Genomic DNA, 27,129 nt, shown 5'->3' with positions numbered 1-27,129 from the left:
CAACCATTACTGGTCTGTTTGGTAACATCAGCCCAGATCCTCAAAGATATTTAGGTGCCTAATTCCCATTGAAATGAATGAGAATTAGGGCCCCAAAAAACCTTTGAGGATCTGGGCCATCATTAATGACAAAGAGCCGTAGGAAGTCATAGAGCTTAAGGCCTGGAGGGACTCTAGTCTGACCTCCAGTACCTTACAGGCTACCAACCCCCTGTATTGAGCCTAATAACGGCAGTTAGTTTAAAATATTACAGCCCTGAGAATCGGAGGGACTGAGGCGCCCCAAGGCCTGAGGCATCTTCAATGGCAGGGAACATCATGAGAATGCTTTTGACAACCAATGAACCAAAAGGTCCATTTGTAGCTGGTCTGCCCCAGAGACAACATTCTGTGCAAATCTGTACAGGGAACTGCAAACAGAAAAGGAAAACTAGATCGAAGGCCTAATGAGCCCCTTTAAAGCCTGACTTTTCTTTTTGCAGTGAGTCAGTTCCCTCCCCCCTAGGCTTGTCCAGCTTCTTGAGTATCATCTTTTAGTGGGAAGCTTTTTACTGATAAAATCATTGAGATAAAGGAAGGAAAAAACATCAAACCCTCAAAAAAGTTAAAATACCAAACAAACATTTACCTTTGTCCTGTGCCACAGGAACAGAGGATATTTCTTCAGCACTCTCACTAAAAACAAAAGGAAGCACTGATTCGGATTATTAACACTCACAATAACGAGCACTAAAGCGTAGCTTTTATAACTGTGTTCAATGTGCAAATCTTGTTTTGATTGTTAGCTGCACGGGACCAGATGTGTCTCTACTTTGTACTCTGCCCAGTGCCAAGAGCCTTGTCAGTGCCTAACAAATAATCCTCCCAAGAACTTTACAGACTTTGTATCCAGTCGTGCCACCCTGACTTCCCTGTGCGGGGCCACTGGGAGGCAACGTGGACGGGGGATCAGGGCTCTTGGGTTCTGTTCTCGGCTCTACCACTAACCTGCTGTGACCTTGAGCAAATGACTTTGTGCTACAGTTCTCCCCACAGGGAAATAGAGCTCACAGTGTTGCTTACCCGCCCGTGTTGAACACTTTCAGCTTGATGGTTGAAATGACCTACATGACACATAGGTATAGTTGAGTAGGATTTTCAAGGCATCCGTGTGATCTAGGAGCACATGTCCCATTAAAAGTCACCTGGACTTTGACTTAGGAGCTTTTCAATGGAACCTGTGTTCCTAAATCACTTAAACAAAAAGGAGTCTAGTGGCACCTTAAAGACTAACAGATTTATTTGGGCATAAGCTTTCGTGGGTAAAAACCTCACTTCTTCAGATGCAGAGAGTGAAAGTTACAGATGCAGGCATTATATACTGACACATGGAGAGCAGGGAGTTACTTCACAAGTGGAGAACCAGTGTTGACAGGGCCAATTCAATCAGGGTGGGTGTAGTCCACTCCCAATAATGGATGAGGAGGTGTCAATTCCAGCAGAGGAAAAGCTGCTTCTGTAATGAGCCAGCCACTCCCAGTCCCTATTCAAGCCCAGATTAATGGTGTTAAATTTAGTTCTGCTGTTTCTTTTTGAAGTCTGTTTCTGAAGTTTTTTTGTTCAATGACAGTGACTTTTAAATCTGTAATAGAATGACCGGGGAGATTGAAGTGTTCACTTACTGGCTTATGTATGTTACCATTCCTGATGTCCGATTTGTGTCCATTTATTCTTTTGCGGAGGGACTGTCCGGTTTGGCCAATGTACATGGCAGAGGGGCATTGCTGGCACATAATGGCATATATAACATTAGTGGATGTGCAGGTGAATGAGCCCTTGATGGTGTGGCTGATGTGGTTGGATCCTCTGATGGTGTCACCAGAGTAGATATGGGGACAGAGTAGGCAACGAGGTTTGCTACAGGGATTGGTTCCTGGGTTGGTGTTTCTGTGGTGTGGTGTGTAGTTGCTGGTGAGTATTTGCTTCAGGTTGGGGGGTTGTCTGTAAGCGAGGACTGGCCTCATCAGAGATACTATTCTTGACAGCTTGTAGTCCATCCTCATGTGGAATATTGGTGTAAAGAGCTTCTACATCCATGGTGGCCAGGATAGTGTTTTCAGGAAGATCACAGATGGATTGTAGTTTCCTCAGGAAGTCGGTGGTGTCTCAAAGATAGCTGGGAGTGCTGGAAGCGTAGGCTCTGAAGAGAGAGTCCAAATAGCCAGATAATCTTGCTGTAAGAGTGCCAATGCCTGAGATGATGAGGCGTCCAGGGTTTCCGGGTTTATGGATCTTGGGTAGCAGATAGAATATCCCCCGTTGCCTACTCTATCCCCATATCTACTCTGGCGACACCATCAGAGGACCCAACCACATCAGCCACACCATCAAGGGCTCATTCACCTGCACATCCACTAATGTTATATATGCCATTATGTGCCAGCAATGTCCCTCTGCCATGTACATTGGCCAAACCGGACAGTCCCTCCGCAAAAGAATAAATGGACACAAATCGGACATCAGGAATGGTAACATACATAAGCCAGTAAGTGAACACTTCAATCTCCCCGGTCATTCTATTACAGATTTAAAAGTCACTATCATTGAACAAAAAAACTTCAGAAACAGACTTCAAAAAGAAACAGCAGAACTAAATTTAACACCATTAATCTGGGCTTGAATAGGGACTGGGAGTGGCTGGCTCATTACAGAAGCAGCTTTTCCTCTGCTGGAATTGACACCTCCTCATCCATTATTGGGAGTGGACTACACCCACCCTGATTGAATTGGCCCTGTCAACACTGGTTCTCCACTTGTGAAGTAACTCCCTGCTCTCCATGTGTCAGTATATAATGCCTGCATCTGTAACTTTCACTCTCTGCATCTGAAGAAGTGAGGTTTTTACCCATGAAAGCTTATGCCCAAATAAATCTGTTAGTCTTTAAGGTGTCACCAGACTCCTTGTTGTTTTTGTAGATACAGACTAACACGGCTACCCCCCGATACTAAATCACTTAGGCACTTTTGAAAATCACCCCCTTATTGTTGACTTCAGTGACAACTTACTGCAGCGTCAGGCACATGAACTAATTCATTCGTTCTTAACTAGGGGTACGCAGTGGTCTTCCAGGGGGTACATCAACTCCTCTAGATATTTGACTAGTTTTACAACAGGTTATGTAAAAAGCACTGGCAAAGTCAGTACAAACTAACATTTCATACAGACAATGACTTGTTTAGACTGCTCTATATACTATACACTGAAATGCAAGTACAATATTTATATTCCAATTGATTTATATTGTAATTATATGGTAAAAATGAGAAAGTCAGCAATTTTTCAGTAACAGTGAGCTGTGACACGTTTGTATTTTTGTGTCTGTTTTTGTAAGCAAGAAGTTTTTAAGTGAAGTGAAACTTGGGGGTTTGCAAGACAAATCAGACTCCTGAAAGGGGTACAGTAGTCTAGAAAGGTTGAGAAACACTGAACTAATTCACTTCCTCATCAGAAATGGTAAAAACTTCTCATACTTCATCTCTACACGTAGCATTCAAATCAGAATTGGAGTAATGTGAATAGGAAAAAAACCCATATTGCCTTTAAAAAACAAAGGCTTGAGTTTTTAAATGTAATTTGACTTTTATTTAGAGCCCAATTCTTCTCCATCTTAAGTCAATGCTTCTAAATTTAACCCTGTTTCCTATATATGCCCAGGATCTTCATTCTCATAACTGTTTTGGGTCTCACCTTTAGGACAAAATCCTGCCCTTTGCTGCTTGGAAGTGCTATGAAGGGAGAGAGCACTGGGAACCTCTTTCCCCAGCCCAGCAGCAGGGCAATATTCCATATACAGGGCAGGACTGGCCAGCACGGTGCAGCTGGTTTGGGTAGTGCGACTGGTAGATTCTGGATATACACCTGGTGAAACCAGCCCCAGGAGTAAACACCCCAGGGCCAGGGGGCAGAGCCCCTATGCTGTACCGATCTCTAGCTAAGGTTTTGGGCTCCTTGTGGCTTTTAGCAGCAGTCCCCAGGCTGATCTAACATATACTGGGGACTGGTCTTGCACATAGCAGCCTCCAGATTAGAAGAGTTCATGGTCAACTTTTATTCCCTCCCCTTCCATTTAATGCTGTGGGCAGTTGGACCAGACCCAGGATCTGGCTCATAATGTTCAATAGAATGCTAGGCTGGGCTACAGCAGTGCCACAGATAGGAGAGCACAGCTGCAAAGGGGCACAGTCTGGCAACTGGTGGTGTAATCTAGTCCCCTGCATCCTTCAGCATAAAGGGCTTGATCCTGCAATATGGTGCATCTCCTGAGAGGGGCCGAGCCTGCCCCTTTCCCCTGAGCCAGCAGAGTTGAGGAAGCTCAGTGCCTCACGGGAATGGACCATGTTGCAGCCTGCAGCATCTACTAGACTGATGTGGGTGCAAGGTGCACCCCACAATGCAGACTGCTTCAGCCTCCCTTGGCCATCCTGCCCAACGCTGCTCAGGGAAGTGAGGCAAGGGAACCTGGAGAGCATAGCCAAGAAAATGAGCCTCTAAAGTGATCACCTACAAACTTGATGTCAGTGAGTATTTCCAGCTGAGAATGTGTGGGGAGCTGGGGATATTTCCTGTGACAGAATAAATTAACGCTGCCATGCAACTGTGGAGTTTGGTCCCACTGAGCTGTGGAGGACACAGGGCTCTGGTCATGAGAGAGGGAAGAGTTGGGTGGAGGCCTGTGTTATCTCCCATAGAGCCCCCATAAAATCTAGACTGAGTCAGGACCAGTGCAACCATTTAGGCAAACTAGGCGGTTGCCTAGGGCGCCAAGATTTGGGGGCACCAAAAAGTGGTGCCCCCAATTTTTTTTACAGCGTTCCTACGCCCCCTCCCCAAGCATGCGATCGCCGCTCCACTTCTCCCCCCCTCCCAGGCTTGCAGCGCCAATCAGCTGTTTGGCACCGCAAGCCTGGGAGGGGAGGAGAATTAGAGTGGGGCCAGCGTGCTCAGGGAGGAGGCAGAGCAGAGGTGAGCTGGGGTGGGGAGCTACCACACAGCTCCCCAGGATGGGGAGCTGCTGCGGGGGGGGGGGGGGGCGCCCCCAGGGGGGGGCCCCTCAGGGGGGGGGGGCGTGGGGCTGCCGCAGGGCTTGGAGGGGGGGGGGCGCAAGGTGGAAGTTTTTCCTAGGGCGCAAAACTTCCTTGAACCGGCCCTGGACTGAGCTCTGCCTGGTACCTCTGGAGACTCCTGCTGGTCATCTTTGGGATTAGCTCTACAGGTTGATAGGCCCACTCCTGTTGGTGAGTCACCCACCCTCAATTCTGCTCCCAGACCCACCTCACTCCAAGGATCACAGCATCCGCTTCATGAGGCAGCCCTCCGGCCATGTCACGATCTGGGTTCCCCACTTCCAGGGGCAAGTGCTATAGTCCAACTGTTCCACCACTTCCCCAGTGAGGACTGAAGCCAATTGTCTAGCCACTTCTCAGCAGCCCCAGTACCCTGTTTGCCCTTACCCCAGACCCTCAGCCTGCAACTCCCAGCCACCAGCCAGAAGCTCTTCCCTAGCTCCCCTGGTCCCTGCTAGCAGCATTGCTTTGTCTGTGCTGGCTTCCCTCTATCTGCAAGGCAGCCAGTCCTCCTTCCTTGAACTCCAGGGAGTAACTGACACTGCTCTTTCTTGCAGCTCTTCTTAAATGGGTTTGCCTGGCCCGGAATGGTTGCTCCTCTCAGCCCCTCTCTAATTGGCTGCCTCTTGCACAGCCTCCCTAGGGCTCTATTAACCCCTTCGAGACCAATGTGGGGCCAATGCCCCATCACACCTGCACTCAAACACAGGCTGTCTCTTGTTTCCACCACAGAAGCAGTTACCTTAAAAGTTTGCTGTCCTTGTTTAGAGCAGACACATCTGTGCTCGAGGCTGAGCCAAGGACTCTCTGTTCCAAGTCAGGGAGGGGACCGTGAGTTAATATTGTGTCTTTCACACTCTGAAGAATAATTACAATTATTTCAGGCAACATTTCAGCTCCTTGGCTCACTCATCTTTGCCCTACTTCTATTCCTTGCCTCTCTTGGTCCCCTTTTGTTACATTCATGGTCACCTCACCTGAATGCTCCTGCCCCAGAGAGGAAACTCAAGGGTAATGAAGGAATCTCATTGTTGGGCAGGTACAAAAGCAGTGATGCATATATTTCTGTGACCTCAGTGGTATTCACAACACCTCTCCTCGTTAGTAGCATTTATACATTAGGGAGATTAATTTTTTTCACTGGCTATTCAGGTTAAAACAACAAAGTAATATGGCAATGAGGGAGGTGGACACCTGTGGAGCTCTAATCCAGAGCTAGAAAATAACCTACATTAAAAATAAATTTAACCTAGAGGACTCATAATAAAGCGTGGCTCAGACAAAAGGTGGGAGACGCCATGCAGGATGAGAGGACAGGTAGGAGTCCAGATGAGCTACACAAGCCCTTTATGTTTCCACTGTGTAGTAAGATGTACAGGGTGGCATCTACAAAAGTACTTAGGTGGCTAAACCCCAGACTTAAGTGCATTAATCTTGGGTTTAGGCACCTGAGTCCCAGTTTTGGCTCCTCACACAACTCCCACCAAACCCTGTAGCTGGCTTAACTCACTTGGTGCCTAAATGTTCAGGGTGAAAATTCCCTTTGAGCCAGTGTTTCTACCTCTGGGCATTCATGCTGCTGCTTCCCATAAGGGGTCCACATGCTTGTCTTGTGCCTAAGCCCAGGGGAAGACAAGTGTTGGGCTGACTACGTCGCATGCGGGGCCCAGTCTGGTAGGTGTGCTCGGAGACTGTCTCCTGGATCAGGGCCCGTTTGGATGCTGGTAGGAGATAGCACACACCTTATAGCCCGGTGATTAGAGCACTCACCTGGGATGTAGGAGAGTCGGGTTCACTTCCCTCTTCCAGAGGGGGAGAGAGGCTTTGATCAGGGATCCTGAGAGGACAGTTCTCTGAGCTATGGCATATTCTGGGGGTGAGGGGCTCCTTCAGTAAATCCTCTTGAGGCTGTTCCATGGTGGCTAAATAATGAGCGCCATTGGAGCAAGGGTTGATTGGGGGAGTATTCTCCTGAGAGGTGGGAGGCCCCTGTTGAAATCTTATCTGCCTCGCTGGCAGAGAGAGGGAAGTTAGCCTGGGACTGCCACACCGCAAGTGCGTGCTCTAACCACTGGGCTAAAAGTTACAAGGTGGGCTCCATCTCCTCCTGGCTCCTGTGGAGTGTATTCTTAGGTGCCTATTTTCCCCCATTCAGAGTAGATGGAGCTTAGGTGCCTGACTCAACTTTGTGGATTGCACCTGTGATTTTTTCTAGGCACCTAAAAGTCAGGCACCATGACACTCCGCATTGCACCGCCTAAGTCCCTTCCTGGGTCTCACCCCCCTCTTCATATGTTCAGGTATATTTGCTGGTTGATATTGACTGAAAATTTAATTACATAGGGACTCCTTTTTCTGATCGTTAAGGGGGATCTTAAATATGATATAGCTCTGATCTCTGCTCCACTCCCCTGTTAACTATCGACAGCCCTTTGTATGAACATTTCCAGTCTGCGAGGGTGAGCTGCTCGTCACATTATGGGGCAACAGTCCTGCGCTCAGTGACATCAGTGGGAGTTTTATCATTGACTTCTATAGGGGTAGGACTTGACCAAGTGTCATCAGGGGAACTAGTACAAGTTTCACATACTCCACTTACCTTGTATTGAGCCTCTTTCCCAGTTGATGGGGCGGCAATTAAATTATCCTGTGTACTAGCCGAAGGGAGAAGGCTCAGATTATTCTGGTCATCTTTTATTTCTCTGACGATATCTTCAATATCATCAGGAATCGAGTTTGACAAGGCTTGGCAACACTTGCTCAAAGACAGAAATTTCTTCTGGCTGCTAGTGCTTGGCCTGACTTCTGGCAATGAGGCTTCACTCTCATATCGCTGCTTCTCCAATGGACGAGCAGACGCCATGTCCTCTCTCCCTGCTGTGTCTGGGGGTGATTGGTTCTCAAAAATCAAAGAGGATTCTACTTTTAAAATTTGTTCAAAAGCTGCCTCTTCCTCCTCTTCTCGCTGCTTCACCTTTGCCTCAATATCATGGGTTACTAGTCGCATGATAAGATCCTGCTGGTTCTCTACATCTTTTAAAAGCTCCACTTTAGCTATGTCAGGTTTAAACATGTCCCAGAATGAATTTCTGCTGACAGGCTGAAATTGAAGAGAGAGCTTTTGAAGAGAGCTTAATTTCAGAGTCAGTTTTCTTATGATTTTTTTCTACTGTTCACTAGTTAGAGAGGAAATAAATGGAGGTGCTTTTAGACTTGCATTTGGATACATTTTTTTCACTTCAGTTGAGACCTCAGAAAAATCCTGATTTTTTCTATTAAAAATATTAGCTAAAAAAACCCCCCATGGGAATATGAAAAATATTGTGATATAGCATGGCCAGAGGGCAGCAGGAGAGTGATAGATGGGAGATATGTAAGCCCCAGGATGATAGCCTTATTCCCTGTAGAGGGAAGAGAGGCTACTACAGATTAATTAGACCACCTGAAGCCAATTAAGCCAATTAGAGCACCTGAAGCCAGTCACCTGATAACCCCCCCCTTCCATCAGACAGTTGGAGAAGTTGAAGCAGAGTGGTTTTAGTGTTTGAGCAGAGAGCAGTTTGGAGGGAAGCAGAGGAGAGTTTGCAAAAGTGCTGTGGTGGGCCAGAAGACCAAGATCCTAGGTAAAGGGAAGTCCAGCTTGTACAGAGCAGAGGGACTCCACAGGCACAAGGGGTTGAGAGAAACCTTGCCCAAGCAGAGAGAGGGCAGGAAACCCCCAAGCTGAAGGGCTGGAGAGGGAAGTAGCTCAGGGGAAGGAATTGCTCGTTCAAGTGGTTTACTGCTATCCCTAGGGCCCCTGGGCTGGGACCCAGAGTAGAGGGTGGGCCCGGGTCCCTCCCTCTCTACTCCCCTTCTCTGGGATACTAGTGGGACAGTTAATACCCCAGATCAGGGATGAGAAATGGTGCCCTGAACACCCCCACAAGAAGAGAAAGTGCGGGACCCATCATAGTAGTTGTCATAACTATAAAGGGAAGGGTAACAGCCCTCCTGTGTACAATACTATAAAATCCCTCCTGGCCAGAGACTCCAAAATCCTTTTACCTGTAAAGAGTTAAGAAGCTCAGGTAACCTGGCAGACACCTGACCCAAAGGACCAATAAGGGGACATGATACTTTCAAATCTTGGGGGGAAGGCTTTTGTTTGTGTTCTTTGTTTGGGGTTGTTCGCTCTTGGGACTAAGAGGGACCAGACATCAATCCAGGCTCTCCAAATCTTTCTGAACAAGTCTCTCATATTTCAAACTTGTAAGTAAACAGCCAGACAAGGCGTGTTAGTTTTTATCTTTGTTTTCTCAACTTGTAAATGTACCTTTTACTAGGGTGTTTACCTCTGTTTGCTGTAACTTTGAACCTAAGGCTAGAGGGGGGTCCTCTGGGCTCTTTAAGTTTGATTACCCTGTAAAGTTATTTCCCATCCTGATTTTACAGAGATGATTTTTACCTTTTTCTTTAATTATAAGCCTTCTTTTTAAGAACCTGATTGATTTTTTCCTTGTTTTTTAGACCCAAGGGGGTTGGATCTTGATCCACCAGGAGTTGGTGGGAGAAAGGAGGGGGGATGGTTAATTTATCTTGTTTTAAGATCCAAGGGGTTTGGATCTGTATTCACCAGGGAATTGGTGAAGAGTCTCTCAAGGCTACCCAGGGAAGGGAATTAGCACTTTGGGAGTGGTGGCAGCAGACCAGATCTAAGCTGGTAGTTAAGCTTAGAATTTTCATGTAGGCCCCCACATTTGTACCCTAAAGTTCAGAGTGGGGAAGCAGCCTTGACAGTAGTGCTGGCAATTTGCCACAATATGTAAAAAATCAAATGTATGTGTGCTTGCTATTTTGGGTGCATTTGTCATGGACTTTAAGGCCAGAAGGGACCAGCATGATCATCTAGCCTGACCTCCTGCTCATCGCAGGCCACAAAACTTCACCCACCCACTCCTGAAATAGACCCCGAACTTCTGGCTGAGTTACTGAAGTTCTCAAATCATGGTTTAAAGACTTCAAGTAACAGGGAATCCATGATTTATAATAGTTTCAAGTGACCCGTGCTCTATGCTACAGATAAAGGCAAAAAAACCCCACAGTCTCTACCAGTCTCTGCTGGAGGAAAATTCCTTCCCCAAATATGGTGATCAGTTAGACCAAGAGCATGTGGGCAAGACCCAGTAGGTAGGCACCTGGAAAGAATTCGCTCTAGTAATTCAGAGCCCTCCCCATCTAGTGTCCCATCACCAGGCATTGGAGATATTTGCTGCTAGCAGTTGCAGATCGGCTACCTGCAGTCCCATCACACCATCCCCTCCATAAATGTATTAAGCTCAGTCTTGAAATTACTCATCTATTTAGGGCATGGCTACACTTGCAGATGTAGCACACTTTGAGTTAAACCAGCCTTCAGAGAGCGCAGTAGGGAAAGCGCTGCAGTCTGTTCACACTGACACTTGCAAGCGCACTGGTGTGGCCACATTTGCGGCATTTGCAGCGGCATTGGGAGCAGTGCATTATGGACAGCTATCCCAACTTCTTCCCATTCTGGCGCTGTGGCTTGTGGGAAGGGGTTGGGGGGGGTGCAGGGCATTCTGGGTCCTGTCCCAACGCCCCGTGTTGCATCGCTTCACATCCCAGCAATCCCTGTGCTTCCATCCACATTTGGCACAGTCTTTCAACGTTTTTTGTACTGTGCGCTCTGTCTTCCCTTTCGGTCTGCAGGAATGGAGCCCGAACTGCCGAGGAATATGCTGACGAGTCTCACCAGCACGTCACGTTTGGCAGTTGAGTTACTCCTTAAGATCCAAACTGACAGTGAGGACTCTGATGATGATATTGACTCGAGTAACCCATACGACACAAGATTGCTTGTGGCATTCATGGACATACTCACCACAATGGAATGCCGCTTTTGGGCTCAGGAAAGGAGCACTGAGTGGTGGGATCACATCGTCATGCAAGTCTGGGATGACTAGCAGTTGCTACAGAACTTTCGGATGAGAAAAGCCACTTTCATGGGACTGTGTGGTAAGCTCACGCCCCACCCTGCGGTGCAAGGACACGAGATTGAGAGCTGCCCTGATGGTGGAGAAGCGGGTGGCAATTGCAATCTGGAAGCTGGCAACTCCAGACAGCTACCAATCGGTCGCTAACCAGTTTGGAGTGGGAAAGTCGACCATTGTAATCGTGTTGATGCAAGTTTGCAGGGCCATTAATTGCATCCTGCTGAGAAGAACCGTGACTCTGGGTAATGTGTATGACATTCTGGCTGGCTTTGCACAAATGGGTTTCCCTAACTGCGGAGGGGCGATAGATGGGATGCATATTCCAATTCTGGCACCAGCCCACCTAGCCTCCAAGTACGTTAATTGGAAGGGCTATTTCTCTATGGTTCTCCAGGCGCTTGTGGATCTCCGTGGCCATTTCATTGACATTAACGCAGGCTGGCCTGGAAAGGTGCATGACGCATGCATCTTTTGGAACACTGGCCTGTTCAGGAAACTGCAAGCCGGGACTCTTTTCCCAGACCAGAAGATCACCATAGGGGAAGTCAAAATGGCCATTGTGATCCTTGGAGACCCTGCTTACCCTTTAATGCCGTGGCTCATGAAACCTTACACGGGGAGTCTTGACAGCAGCAAGGAGCGGTTCAACAACAAGCTGAGCCGGTGCAGAATGACTGTGGAGTGTACTTTTGCCTGTTTAAAGGGCCGCTGGTGCTATCTGTATGGGAAGCTGGAGCTGGCCGATGACAGCATCCCCATGGTTATATCTGCGTGCTGTACCCTCCATAAAATTTGTGAAGGGAAGGGTGAAAGATTCATTCAGGCATGGAATTTGGAGGTTCAGCACGTGGAGACTGAATTTGAACAGTCAGACAGCAAGGTTATTAGAGGGGCCCAGCACAGGGCTGCAAGGGTTAGGGAGCAATTTGAGGCTGGAAGCCACCAGTAATGTTTGGTATCCTGCACAGGAGTGAAGTGCGGTGGTTCCAATGCTAATAGGAATCTGTGTTTGCTACTCTGACTTGCAATGCCTGTTGCTTTCCTGGGCTAAGATATCTTTATGCAATAATAAAGAATGTTTTCAAAGCCAAAAAATCCATTTATTGAAAAGAAACACAACTGTCTGGGAAACAGAAAGGGCAAGGTGGTGGGATGGGGAATGGTACAATCACAGATTTGTGTATGTCCTGTTATCATACTCAGCCTTCCTGTCTGGAGTGCTGTGCAATGAGCCTGCACTTCAGGATGGCTATAATGCATGATGATGGGGGTTGAGTGCAATGGGTAAGGGTTGTAGTTTTCAGAGCTGGGTGGTGAAGCTACAGGTGTTGGAGGCAGCTGGTGGCGATAAGAACCCAGATGTTGGGGAAAGTGGGTTGGAGGTGACATGGGGGCACAAGGGAAAGAGTTTTGGGACAAGGGCTGCAGGGGGTGGCTACGAGCACCTGGATCGACTCCGCTTGGCGCTCTAGGATGCTTATCAGCTGATCTGTGCTTTGCTGCCGGAGCTCCGCGCTTTTGTGCTGGCGCTCCTCATTCTGCTGGCGGATCCTCCTTTCACTCCTGCGCTTTTAGATTCTCGTTAAGTGACTGCTGCATTACTTCATGCAGCATGTTGTCTTTGCTTCTACATGGCCTCTTCCTAATTCTTTGCAGTCTTTCAGCCGGTGATAACATGGACGGCTGAGATCTCAAGGTTGTATCTGTAAAAGCAAAATGCAACACTTAACAGAGGCAGCATTGTTCACACCAGACAGAGCAATGATTTCCCCCATACTTAAGGGCAAGCACAATCTACACAATAGCATAATTTGCTCATCCATAAGCAAGCGCATATAACCCATGGGAGCCCCAAAATGGTGAAAAGAACAGGAGTACTTGTGGCACCTTAGAGACCAACAAATTTATTAGAGCATAAGCTTTCGTGGGCTATGGCCCACTTCTTTGGATGCATATAGACTGGAACATATATTGAGGATATATATATATACACGCACATACAGAGACCATGAACACGTGGGAGTTGTCTTACCAACTCTGAGAGGCCAATTAAGTAAGAGGAAAAAAAACTTTTGAAGTGATAATCAAGATAGCCCAGTACAGACAGTTTGATAAGTGTGAGAATACTTACAAGGGGAGATAGATTCAATGTCTGTAATGGCTCAGCCATTCCCAGTCCTTATTCAATCCTAAATTGATTGTATCTAGTTTGCATATCAATTCCAGATCAGCAGTCTCTCGTTGGAGTTTGTTTTTGAAGTTTTTCTGTTGTAAAATAGACACCCACAGGTCTGTCATTGAATGACCAGATAGGTTACAGTGTTCTCCAACTGTTTTTTGAGAATTATGATTCCTGATGTCAGATTTGTGTCCATTAATTCTTTTGCATAGAGACTGTCCGGTTTGGCCAATGTACATGGCAGAGGGGCATTGCCGGCACATGATGGCATATCACATTGGTAGATGTGCAGGTGAACGAGCCCCTGATGGTATGGTTGATGTGATTAGGTCCTATGATGATGTCACTTGAATAGATATGTGGACAGACTTGGCATCGGGCTTTGTTACAAGGATAGGTTCCTGGGTCAGTGTTTTTGTTCAGTGATGTGTGGTTGCTAGTGAGTATTTGGTTTAGGTTGGGGGGTTGTCTGTAAGCGAGGACAGGTCTGTCTCCCAAGATCTGTGAGAGTGAGGAATCATCTTTCAGGATAGGTTGTAGATCTTTGATGTGCTGGAGAGGTTTTAGTTGTGGGGCTGAAGGTGACAGCTACTGGTGTTCTGTTATTTTCTTTGTTGGGCCTGTCTTGTAGGAGGTGACTTCTGGGTACTCGTCTGGCTCAGTCAATCTGTTTTTTCACTTCAGCAGGTGGGTATTGTAGTTTTAAGAATGCTTGATAGAGATCTTGTAGGTGCTTGTCTCTGTCTGAGGGATTGGAGCAAATGCGGTTATATTTTAGAGCTTGGCTGTAGACAATGGATTGTCTGCTGTGTCCTGGATGGAAGCTGGAAGCATGTAGGTAAGTGTAGCGGTCAGTAGGTTTCCGGTATAAGGTGGTATTCATGTGACCTTTGCTTATTAGCACAGTAGTGTCCAGGAAATGGGCCGCTTGTGTGGATTGATCTAGACTGATGTTGATGGTGGGATGGAAATTATTGAAATCATGGTGGAATTCCTCAAGGGCTTCGTTTCCATAGGTCCAGATGATGTCATCAATGTAGCACAAGTAGAGTAGGGGCGTTAGGGGACGAGAGCTAAGGAAGCGTTGTTCTAAATCAGCCATAAAAATGTTGGCATACTGTGGGGCCATGCGGGTACCCATAGCAGTGCTGCTGACTTGAAGGTATATATTGTCCCCAAATGTGAAATAGTTGTGGGTGAGGACAAAGTCACAAAGTTCAGACACCAGGTTAGCTGTGACATTATTGGGGATACTGTTCCTGATAGCTTGTAGTCCATCTTTGTGTGGAATATAGGTGTAGAGGGCTTCTACGTCCATAGTGGCCAGGATGGTGTTTTCTGGAAGATCACCGATGGATTGTAGTTTCCTCAGGAAGTCAGTGGTGTCTCGAAGATAGCTGGGAGTGCTGGTAGCGTAGGGCCTGAGGAGAGAGTTCACATAACCAGACAAGCCTGATGTTAGGGTGCCAATGCCTGAGATGATGGGGCATCCAGGATTTCCAGGTTTATGGATCTTGGGTAGCAAATAGAATACCCTTAGTTGGGGTTCTAGGCATGTGTTTGTACAGATCTAGGCATGTGCTTTGTCAGGGAGTTTTTTTAGCAGATGGTGTAGTTTCTTTAAGTAATCCTCAGTGGAATCAGAGGACAGTGGCCTGTAGAATGTGGTGTTAGAGATCTGTCTAGCAGCCTCTTGGTCATATTCCAATTTATTCATGATGACGACAGCACCTCCTTTGTCAGCCTTTTTGATTATGATGTCAGAGTTGTTTCTGAGGCTGTAGATGGCGTTGTGTTCAGCATGGCTGAGGTTATGGGTTATACCACCCTATACCAGAAACCTACTGACCGCTACACTTACCTACATGCAGATGTCTATTTTACAACAGAAAAACTTCAAAAACAGACTCCAACGAGAGACTGCTAAGCTGGAATTGTATCTAGTTTGCATATCAATCAATTTAGGATTGAATAAGGACTGGGAATGGCTGAGCCATTACAAACATTGAATCTATCTCCCCTTGTAAGTATTCTCACGCTTCTTATCAAACTGTTTGTACTGGGCTATCTTGATTATCACTTCAAAAGTTTTTTTTCTCTTACTTAATTGGCCTCTCAGAGTTGGTAAGACAACTCCCACGTGTTTATGGTCTTTGTATGTGTGTATATATATCTCCTCAATATATGTTCCATTCTATATGCATCCAAAGAAGTGGGCTGTAGCCCACAAAAACTTATACTCTAATAAATTTGTTAGTCTCTAAGGTGCCACAAGTACTCCTGTTCTTTTTGCGGATACAGACTAACACGGCTGCTATTCTGAAACCTGCCAAAATGGTGAGTAAGCACAGGGTCAAGGGCGAGTGATTGTTTCACGGCTGTACTGTCCTCTGGGTGTCTGTGCCTTGGGGAGAGCCAACAGCTGCAGGGGGCCCCTATAGACTCATAGACTCATACCCTTTAAGGTCAGAAGGGACCATTATGATAATCTGGTCTGACCTCCCGCATGATGCAAGCCACAAAGCCGTCCCTACCCTTTCACTTGACTCTGCTGTTGAAGTCCCCAAATCCTGTGGCTTAGAGACTTCAATTAGCAGGGAATCCTCCTGCGAGCAATCCCTGCCCCATGCTGCGGAGGAAGGCGAAAAACCTCCAGGGCTTCTGCCAATCTACCCTGGAGGAAAATTCCTTCCCGACACCAAATATGGCGATCAGTGAAACCCCGAGCCTGTAGGCAAGATTCTCCAGCCTCACCCTCATTAGCCATTATACTATTTATCTGCCTTTGACTAAAATCACGTTATCCCCTTAAAACATTCCTTCCATAAACTTATCTAACTTAATCTTAAAACCAGACAGGTCCTTTGCCCCCACCGTTTCCCTCAGAAGGCTGTTCCAATATTTCACCCCTCTGACGGTCAGAAACCTTCGTCTAATTTCAAGCCTAAACTTCCCCACGGCCAGTTTATATCCATTCGTTCTCGTGTCCACATTAGTACTGAGCTGGAATAATTCCTCTCCCTCCCTGGTATTTATCCCTCTGATATATTTGAAGAGAGCAATCATATCCCCCCTCAGCCTTCGTTTGGTCAGACTAAACAACCCGAGCTCCTCAGTCTCCTTTCATACGACAGGTTTTCCATTCCTCTGATCATCCTAGTGGCCCTTCTCTGTACCCGTTCCAGTTTGAGTTCATCTTTTTTAAACATGGGAGACCAGAACTGCACACAGTACTCCAAATGAGGTCTCACCAGCGCCTTGTTCAACGGAAGCAGCACCTCCTTATCCCTACTAGATATACCTCGCCTAATGCATCCCAAGACCACATTGGCTTTTTTCACCGCCACGTCACATTGTCGACTCATAGTCATCCTGCGGTCTACAAGGACCCTGAGGTCTTTCTCCTCCTCCGTTACTTCTAACCGATGCGTCCCCAGCTTGTAACTAAAATTGTTGTTAGTCATCCCTAAATGCATCACCTTACACTTTTCACTATTAAATTTCATCCTATTTCTGATACTCCAATTCACAAGCTCATTCAAGTCTCCCTGCAGAATATCCCTATCCTCCTCCGAATTGGCAATACCTCCCAGCTTTGTGTCATCCGCAAACTTTATCAGTCCACTCCTACAATCGGTTCCGAGGTCAGTAATAGATTAAATAAAATGGGTCCCAAAACCGAACCTTGAGGAACTCCACTGGTGACCTCCCTCCAACCTGACATTTCACCCTTCAATATGACCCTCTGCAGTCTCCCCATTAACCAGTTCCTTATCCACCTCTGGATTTTCATATCGATCCCCATCTTTTCCAGTTTAACCAATAATTCCTCGTGCGGTACAGTATCAAATGCTTTACTGAAATCAAGGTGTATTAGGTCCACCGCATTTCCTTTATCTAATAAGTCTGTTACTTTCTCGAAGAAGGAGATCAGATTGGTTTGGCACGATCTGCCTTTGGTAAAACCATGTTGTAATTTGTCGCAATTGCCATTGACCTCAAGACCCTCAACTACTTTCTCCTTCAGAATTTTCTCCAGGACCTTGCACACTACAGATGTTAAACTAACAGGCCTGTAGTTACCTGGGTCACTTTTTTTCCCTTTCTTGAAAATAGGAACCACATTAGCTATTCTCCAGTCTAACGGAACAACCCCCGAGTTTACAGATTCATTAAAAATTATCACTAAGGGGCCTGCTATTTCTCGCGCCAATTCCTTCAATATTCTCGGATGAAGATCATCCGGTCCGCCCGACTTAGTCCCGCTAAGGTGTTCAAGTTTGGTTTCTACCTCTGATACGGTAATCCCCCCTCCTGTATCCCCCTCCGTCTCGCTGCTAATATTCCTAATCCCTTCATTGGCCTCATTGAACACCGATGCAAAATATTAGTTTAGATATTGTGCCATGCCTAGATTAAAGATAATCTCCTCTCCAGCTATAGTCTTCAGTGGTCCTACTTCTTCTTTCTTTGCTTTCTTCCTATTTATAGGGCTGTAAAACCTCTTACTATTGCTTTTAATTCCCCTCGCAAGGTCCAACTCTACAGGGCTTTTGGCCTTTCTCACTCTATCCCTACATGCTCTGACCTCACTAAGGTAAGTTTCCTTACTGATCCCTCCCCTCTTCCACTCTTTGTACGCTTTCTGTTTTTTCCTAATCGCCCCTTTGAGACGGTCGCTCATCCAGCTCGGTCTAAATCTCTTGCTTACTAACCTTTTTCCCTTTTTTGGGATACAAGCCTCCGACAGCTCATGCAGCTTTAACTTAAAATAATCCCAGGCTTCTTCTGCCTTTAGATCCATTAATACGTTTGCTCAATCCACTTCCCTTACCAGTCCTCTTAATTTGTTAAAATTAGCCTTTTTAAAATTATAAACCCTAGTCTTTGACTTAATTTTGTTAATCCTTCTATATGCAACACTGTCCCCACGTTTTCCACAGCAGTTCATCCTGGAAGATATCTCGCTGCTGAGGGTGACCTGGGAAGCAAGGGAGGGTCTCTTATTACAATGCAGCTTCCGCCCTGGCCCATATGCAGCTTGCCTTTGTGCAGCAATGGTCCTCCCGCCCCTCATGGTACAGTGTCACAGACATGTTACCCTGATTGGGACAAGGACCACAGTGGCTCTCCCAAGAAACCAGCGCAAGCACATTGCCCAAGTTCTGGATGAGACCTTTGAAGAGCTCACTGAGGCCGATTACCGAGATGTGAGAGAGCACATCAACGCCCTATTCTGCATGTAGGTATGGATGCAGCCCTAACCCTCTTCGCCCCAAGAGCCCGCACTGAATAACTTCCTTCCCAAAATAAAAGTCGCTTACCAGGCACTTCCTCTGGTGTTTGGCCTTCCCAAAACACTGGTTGCCATAACTGGGTACCTTCCTCCTGGCTTGAAAACAGCTCCTGGCTGCATGCATCTAGGGATGCCGGAGTGTCTTCCTCCTCCTCAGCACCCTCACTCCTGCTTTCCTCCTCCTCCTCCTGCCTTGTTGAACTGGGCTCTGAAGTGTCCATGGTGGTACTCGGAGTGGAGGTGGGGTCGCCCCCAAGTATTGCGTCCAGCTCTTTGTAGAAACGGCAGGTCACAGGGGCAACATCAGAGTGGTGGTTTGCCCCGCAGGCTTTGTGGTAGACATTCTGCAGCTCTTTCACTTTAACCCTACACTAAAGTGCATCCTGTTCATGGCCCCTTTCCATGATGTCCCTTGATATCTGCCCAAAGGTATCATAATTCCTACAGCTGGAGTGCAGCTGGGACTGGACAGCTTCCTCCCCCCCCAAACACTGATGAGGTCCAGCACCTCACCCTTGCTCCATACTGGGGATCACCTGGCGCGTGGAGGCATGGTTACCTGGAAAGATTCACTGAGATCACTCCATGCCTGGCTGAGCAAACAGGAAGGGGATTTTCAAAATTCCCAGAGAATTTAAAGGGCAGGTCTGATTGTTGGTCACCTGAGGGCAGGGCAGTAGATTTCAAAGTGATGATCAGAGTGGCTAGAATAGGCATTGTGGGGGGACACTTCTGGAGACCAATCACAGCTCATTAACAGACCAGGGCATTGTGGAAGTAGAGAGAGAACTGACAGGTGCCGCGGTGCTCCAGCGGGGGTGCATCAAACCTTATTCCACTCGCCGAGGCAGATTACCAGGAGCGCTGTAACCGCGGAGTCCGGGAGCTCTATGTGCCTTGCCAGGGTGGAGTGCATGGGGCTGCTTTAATGCGCTCTAACTCACAAGTGTAGCCATGCCCTTAGTCTTTGCTCCAGAACCAGTCAAGTGAAGGGACTGAAACAACGTCTCGATGTCAGGCAATGGGGGCACCATGGTAGGAGCAGGGGAGCTCAGATAGTATTGCTAATCTCTAACACTAGCTAGAGACCAACGGAATGCTAACGTGACCAACAATAGCAAAGTAGAAACACTGCAAAGGAGCAGCTGGTTGTGGAGCCAGTTGGCTCTGGCAGCAAGAAAGGAAATAAGGGCGACTGGGGCAATAGGTTCTTTTATAGCCTTCTGCCCCATGTCCGGGTACCCAAGGTGGCTGGCCTGTAGCTCCAATGTGTATGACTTTCTCTGTGGTTCGGAGCTCACGGTGCCAAGGGTGCACATGTCTCAAGAGCGGGGATCTGGCCAGGGAGAGGGACGAATTCTCCTTTGGACAAGGGAGGACCAGGAGAGAAACTAAATGTTAAATTAACTGAATCATGGGAAACCCCAAGACAATCCAACGTGATGCTCTAGAATGGAAAACAGAGTCCCACTTTCTCTTCTGAAGAACCTACTCTGCTGGCCGAGGGGCTGCCACAGCAAAGGCTATGAGAAAGAGGAGAAAAGGAGACACTCATAGGATGAAATCTTGGTCTTGCTGAAGTCAATGAGAGGTTACGAGCCACTATCTATCCTCCTGGAGAGGGAACCAAATCCAGGAAGTTTCAGCACTTCCAAAATGTGGGTGAAAATCAGTAAAAAAAACAAATAATGGCTTTTGTGAAACCCAGGATTTTTTCAATAAAAATCCATAAAAACTGGAAATAAAGGGCCTTACTGATGCAGCAAAGCTCTTAGTCCCATTGACTTCAGTGGGATTCACATGCTTAAAGTTAAGTGTGTGTGTAAATGCTTTTGAGATCATGGCCCTGGGGAGGTTAGGATGAACAATTTTTTAATCAATCTGAATATGAAAATTCCTATGCCACAACCTGCTCCAGTCCTCCTCTCTGGACAGATCCTAGTCAGTTGGGACAGGATCCCACTGCCGAATCCCATGTGCTGCTGAGCCCCCTGGGTCTGGCAGGTGATTGGTCATGATTCTTAGCTCTGGGTCTCTCAGGTGCATTCCCAGGTGCAGACCCTGGGTCTGACACTCTTCTTGGGAATGAGACCCTGCAGTCTGACCACCCAGGCTCCCTCCTTCCTCCACTCTCTGCAGCTGGGTCTTCTGTTTCTGGTGATGGAAAAAGCCCTTTGGCTTAGAGAGCACCAGTCTCTGACATGCTTGGGCAGGTGGTCAAGTGGAGAAACTGAAGTTCTCCCAGCTGTGTGCTGAGCAGGGGCGATTCCAGCTGCCCCTTCTCCCCAGACAGATTTCCGTGAAAAGAATCCATTCAAATTCAGTGGCCCTATTTGCAGCTAGCCCCATGTCCCAGCAGGGGACAGGCATCATGGCTGAGGGCTCATTGTTAACTTTCTAGGACATGTTCCCATTGTGACATTCGGTACCTCGGGGGGACACCCAGCACCCCCTGTTCATCCTTATAATATAATTGTGTGGTATCTAATGCAAAGTTTGTCATGTCAGGTGTCTTCAGAAGGCTCATGATGTACCGAGCATTGTTATAGTAATGTTATAGTAATCGTTGTTATAATAATGTTATAGGTTGTAATTTCATGTATATAGTTATGAGGCTGAGAATGTGTCCTCATGGCTTAAAGCAAGCCCAGGCAAAAATTCTCCAAGAGCAGAGGGCCAGTTCACACCTCATCAGGGCATATATGGGACAAACCCAGCCCAGCCTCACAGGAACAAAAGACACTGACCTAGGCAACAACAAAGGATCTGTTGGACTCTCCAGTGAGTTACTCCCCTTCTGTTGGTCAGTTTGGGACTGCGATGAGGTAATGTTCACCTGACTCTGAAGGGGGGGGGGGGGGCAAAGCCAAGAGAGAAGAAAAACATGATAAAAGGGAGAGATTTGCCATGCTCTTCCACCTCCATCTACAGACATCACCACTAAGTGACTGAAGCACTGATCAAAGGAGAGATCCTGGCTGAAGGGCAACCAGCCAGCCTGTGGTGAGAAGCATCTAAGTTTGTAAGGGCATTGAAAGTGTTAAGATCAGTTTAGAATGTGTTTTGCTTTTATTTCATTTGACCAAATCTGACTTGTTATGCTTTGATTTATAATCCCTTAAAATCTATCTTTCATAGTTAATAAATTTGTTGGTTAATCTACCTGAAGCAGTGCGTTTGGTTTGAAGCGTGTCGGAGACTCCCCTTGGGATAACAAGCCTGGTACATATAAATTTCTTTGTTAAATTGACGAAGTCATGTAAGCTTGCAGTGTCCAGCAGGCATAACTGGACACTGCAAGACAGAGGTTCCTAGGGTTGTGTCTGGGACCGGAGATGTTGGCTAGTGTCATTTGGTTGCACAATCCAAGGAACAGCTTACATGCCATAGGCTGTGCGTGAACAGCTCAGGAGTGGGGTTTCTCACAGCAGAGCAGGGTAAGGCTGACTCCCCGGGTCAAGGATCCGAGTGACCTAGCAGATCACTGGTCCAGATAAAAACAGAGGGGAACGCCACACCCAACCCTTTTGCATGAGCCTCCACTACCCAGAATAGACCGGTTGTTAACATCCCAGGATGCCTTAACCCAAGATGGAAGTTACAATGCGAAGGGACAGTTACAGAGAAGGTTACTATCATGGCATTCACCAGTGGTGAGCTGGAGCCGTTTCGCACTCTCTATCCCCTGACTGCCCCTGGAACCCCTGCCCCTGACTGCCCCCCACCATGTTGTTAAATTTAGAAGCCCTTTTAGAACCGGTTGTCCCACGCGGGACAACTGGTTCTAAAAGGGCTTTTAAATTTAACAACCGGTAAAGCTCTGGCAGCTCTCCACCCCGTCCCTAGCCCCAGCTCACCTCTGCCTCCTCCCCTGAATGCTCCACCCCTCTTGTCCTCCCCCTCCCCTGCTTCCCGCGAATCAGCTGTTCATGCGGGAAGCCTGGGAGGGGTGAGAAGCAAGCAGCGGCTTCGCACAGGTGAGCTGGGGCGGGGGGCGCGAGGAGCGTTCCAGGGAGGCACGGCATGGCCCCGGCCGACCTGCTTGGCCCCAGCCAAGCGGCTCCGGCCCTGGCCCCGGCTGAGCGGCGCTGCTGTAGCGCTGCCAGCCACCTCCAGGCAGCGTGGTAAGGGGGTAGAGAGCAGGGAGGGGGTGTTGAATAGAGGCCAGGGGAGTTCGGGGTGGTGGTGGGTGGATAGGGGTCGGGGCGGTCAGAGGGGAGGGAACAGGGGGATTGAATGGGGGCAAGGGTCCCGGGGGGCAGTCAGGAAGGAGCAGGGGTTGGATGGGGCGGTGGGGGGCAGTCAGGGGCAGGGATTCCAGGGGACAGAGAGAAGGGGTGGTTGGATGGGGCAGGGGTCCCGGGAGGCCATCAGGATTGATAGGAAGGGTTGGATGGGGCGGCAGGGGGCAGTCAGGGGACAGGGAAGGGAGGTGGATGGGGCAGGTATCCAGGGGGGAGGGTGTCAAGGAATGTGGGGGGTTGGATGGGGCAGGACCCCCGGGGGGGGCGGACCACGGGGTGAGGAGGAGGGAACCGGTTGTTAAGATTTTGGCAGCTCATCACTGGGCATTCACAAAACAAAATGGAGTTTACAAGTTGACACAGACATATCCCCCAGACTGCCAATCTCACTCTGTTTACTTACCTCCTTTGGTTTTACATCCAGCCGTCCTGACACATCCAGAGAGGGACGTCTTTCTCTTTTTCTCTTTTCTTCAGCTCCACTAGTTTCAGCTGCAGGACTCTTCCCAGCCACTGATGCTCTTCTCAGGTCTGCTATACTCAGTCCAGTGTAAGCGAAGCATGCTTTTTTCAGCTCCTCAAGAGGCTCTGTTTTTATGGAAATAACTGCTAAATGTTCTGACACAATGTCCGGATCTATTTGTAATGCTTTATTTCCAATATAAGGGATTATTTTAGTGGGTAGCCTGGTTTCTGTTGGTCGCTCATTTGCATTTTCATCTCTGATTGAACATTCTGGTGCAGGCACTGTATGAAGGGAAATTTGTGCATGGACTCTGTCAACAATTCTGTCAAGTGCTATAGCGCTCTGGCTGACCATCGGTGGATTGTCTTTAAAAGCAAGTGCTAGATGGCAATTAGAGATTTCGTTAATTATTATACTAGCTACTTGTTGAGGAAAATTTGTTCTGGAACTTGTTACATTATCATAAAAGTCTTGCTGAGATCCAGATTTTTGCAGGACATTATTGTAAATAGCATGAGCCACTTGATTAAGAGTCTCGTTATGTTCTGGATTTGCCATATCACCTGCTGCTTCTACAAGACTGATTTTATTTTTGGACATTAGTTTTTCCATGGACTGTTTCAGCTTCCCAGCAACTTCATTCACTTCAGTCTTTGATAAACTTCTTTTTTCTGGGCTTCTGCTGTGAGTTGACTTTAAGATTTTAGACAAGAATCTACTTAATATTTCTTCCACAAACATCACTGGTAACACAGGGATATGTGATGCCAAGGGATGTTTCGGCATCTCTATATTGGTAAGAATCTTTTTAATAATATTGACAACCTCCAGCATTAAAGGTGAACTGGGTGGTGGCTCTTCCTCCGAAATGGGTTGAAATTCATGTTTAGAAGTATCACTTACCATTAAAGAAGCTATTCTATTAGCTAAAACATCATTCTTGTTTGTTAGATCTTTGTGAATAGAAACATCAGAGTCAGATTGTTTCAAAATGCGCATATAAACAGAATTGACAACATCTCCAGTAGCTTTGCTGTCTTCTTCTTGTAAAGAGTCTGGTTCATTGATATTTTCACTAATCTTTATCTGATTTTTTGAAAGGAGCACTTGCAGTGAATTCATTATTTTGGAAGTTACATCCTTCACTGAAGAAATATTTTGTGCATCTAAGTCCAAAATGGGAAATATGGACAAGAGTTTATGTAAAAGTTTAGCTGAAAGTTCTTCTATGATGAGAGAAGATAATTCACTAATATCTGATGTTATGGGATTTGTGTGATCCAAGGGTTCGGTGAGATCTCTAAGCATATCTTCAACAACATTGTCCACTTCAGCACATTGGTGAGGTGTTAATTCTCCAGAAAAAAAGTTCTGCAATTGATTCCTTGAGATCTCTCTTAATACCAAGCCAGCTATTGCTTCAGAAAGAATTGTGCACCCACTTTTTAAACACTTCTGTATTGTTAATTGGGATCCAAACTGTGGCAAAAGCTTATTGTACACGGATTCTACGACTGTTTGAATAATGGCATCGCCATCTCGATGCAAACATTTAACATACTGAATAATCAAATTCTGATCTTTAGAGATTTCTGTCATAACCTTACTTACTAGCTTCATGTGATTAAAGTCAAATTCTGCAATCTGATTTTCCTTTTCTGCAGAGGAAGACATGTTGGAGTGTTCAGGGAGAATTTTAGATAACAGTTTGGTAATTATATCTTCTAAAAATCCACGTGGTACCCTAATAGTATGTGTGGTGGAAGTCTGGCATTGTGTGCTGAGTTTGTTGGCCTTCTGTAAAACCTCTTCAGAAATTAACCCAGATTCTAGAGGCTTAAATATAGTAGAAGATGATGCTTTTGCCAATGGTCCCTGAAATTGGTAATCAATAACTTCTCTCCTTATTGAAGTAGCTAATGTTTCTACTGAAGCACTGTGGTCACTTTTAATGTCTGTATAATCTGAGGCTTCAGAATCACATTCTTTCAAAATGTCACATAAACTGGAGTGAATAATTTTAGTAGCCAATGTGCTAACCTGTGGTGGGGGGCCTGGACTTTCCAACAGTGGCAGCTCCTTGACTTGAGACTTTGAACACTCATTTAACATTGAATCAATTAAATTTGTCATCACATTAGAAGGATCAGTGTCAGCTGTCTTTCTGTCCTGGGTGTCTATGTTTTGAGAAGAAGTGATTAATTTGCTTATTAGTTCACTACACATTTCTTTCAAAAAACCAGCAGAATTAATACCATCCTGTGACTGTATTGCCTGATTCTCAGTTTCACATGATGGCAGAAACTCACCATGTTCTTCATGCATTGACCTATGCATTGCTTCCCCTTTGGGAGATTTCTTTATGCCTATTTTACAGAATGACTTTCTTGCAAATTGTCTTCCAATCGGGGGGAGAGTTATCCTGGAGCTAAGTGTTCTTATTGTTTCCAGTGCTGGTCTAGAAGATCTTGGTTTGGGAGCTGTGGTGTAGAAAATAGACTTTCTGGTTCTCTCTGATGTAGTGGGAGCATCCCGTGCAGAGAACTGGTTACACTGGATAGTTGGAAGATTACGTGGAATTTCCTTTTCCATTTCTGTTTTTTCGTCTGAATTAATCACCATGCCAGGAACACTGATAGGTGGAAAGGTTTCTCTTAAGTCAACTTCTAATTTTTTAGCAGACATTTTCATTCCTTCTGACATTGTAACACCCTGACCAGGAATTTTATTATTTCCAAATGCTCGTCCAGGTTTTTCCATATGAAGATTTCCAAACTTCGATTCTGAAGTAATTTTCATCTGACTTTGACTGCATTGCTCTAATATGGCACCAGTTATCTCACTTGCCATGATGTTTTCTTCAGAGATGTCACTAAATGGAGATATTTCTCTTTGGCTAATTTCTTTTTCAGGTTTCCACTTGATGATTTCCAGAATTTTGGTAACAGCAATTTTAGCATAAATGCTCAGTTCTGAATGGAGTCTTTGGACTTGGCAAATAGCATTCTGTATGCTTTCTCTGGTAATCGCACTGCTAATCCTTGATACTTCGGAAAAACTATGAAAGGGTTCTAATGTGGGCAGAATTCTTTTATTTGTAGTTCCTGGCACTTTATGTTCAAATGATAATTCTATTTCATTTGCTACTTGAGTTGAGAGAGGCCTTAGGAATGGTTTCTGTTGTGCACCAGACCTATTTTCAACAGGGAGTCTCATTATTTCAGAAAATTTACATTTAAAGTCATGTTTAAATTGAAAGGCTACAAATGACTCCAGTGTGAATATAACACTTTCAACCGTCTCTTTGGCTATTTTATCGATAGAAGCCAAAGAAAAGTGTGGGTCATAAACAGGTAATTCAGATTGCGTGACTCTATTTTTTTCTGATTTGGAAACTCCGCTAGTTGAAACTGATGCAGTGGATATGCAGGACACCAAACACCTGTGGAAGTTATCAAACACAGTTGCTACAATCTCTCTAGCAACTAATCCAATTTCTTTCTGGAAATCTTTATGAAAAGTCCCTGGAGATTCGGGTCTTTTAAATTTACTACAGAACAATCTTTCACTAAGCTCAATTGGAGCCTTTTTTAAAATGCAAACAGAACGATCCAGATCTTTTACCCTTATAAAAACGTCCTTGACAACATTCTCAGCCACCTGCAGCATCTTCAAGTTGTCAATGCCATTTGCTTCTGTTCCTCTTTCCTGCTCAAATAATTTTTTGAAAATCCCTTCTGTAGGAAGACTTTGGTTTAAGGCTGAAGAAATATCCCCACCAATCAGACTTTTTTTGGGGTTGGCATCTTTTATTGTCGATTCAAGTTTAAAATAAGTTTGGCTAAACG

At 46.3% G+C, this 27,129-nt stretch overlaps 1 protein-coding gene across 1 annotated transcript; it reads right to left on the bottom strand.

Annotated features, from left to right (window-relative positions):
* Nucleotides 1–1,058: 1,058 nt before the first annotated feature.
* Nucleotides 1,059–25,393, bottom strand: LOC117882948 (fibrous sheath-interacting protein 2-like). Its single transcript, XM_034781843.1, has 3 exons — nucleotides 23,219–25,393; nucleotides 7,703–8,203; nucleotides 1,059–1,103 (listed from the first exon to the last, which is right to left on the bottom strand). The coding sequence occupies exons 1-3, from the start codon at nucleotides 25,391–25,393 to the stop codon at nucleotides 1,059–1,061; spliced, it is 2,721 nt and encodes a 906-aa protein (XP_034637734.1).
* Between the last annotated feature and the right edge of the window lie 1,736 nt (nucleotides 25,394–27,129).

This window comes from Trachemys scripta, chromosome 9 (assembly GCF_013100865.1).
Source record: "Trachemys scripta elegans isolate TJP31775 chromosome 9, CAS_Tse_1.0, whole genome shotgun sequence".
Taxonomy (NCBI): domain Eukaryota; kingdom Metazoa; phylum Chordata; order Testudines; family Emydidae; genus Trachemys; species Trachemys scripta.
This window is presented reverse-complemented; position numbering and strand designations above follow the sequence as displayed.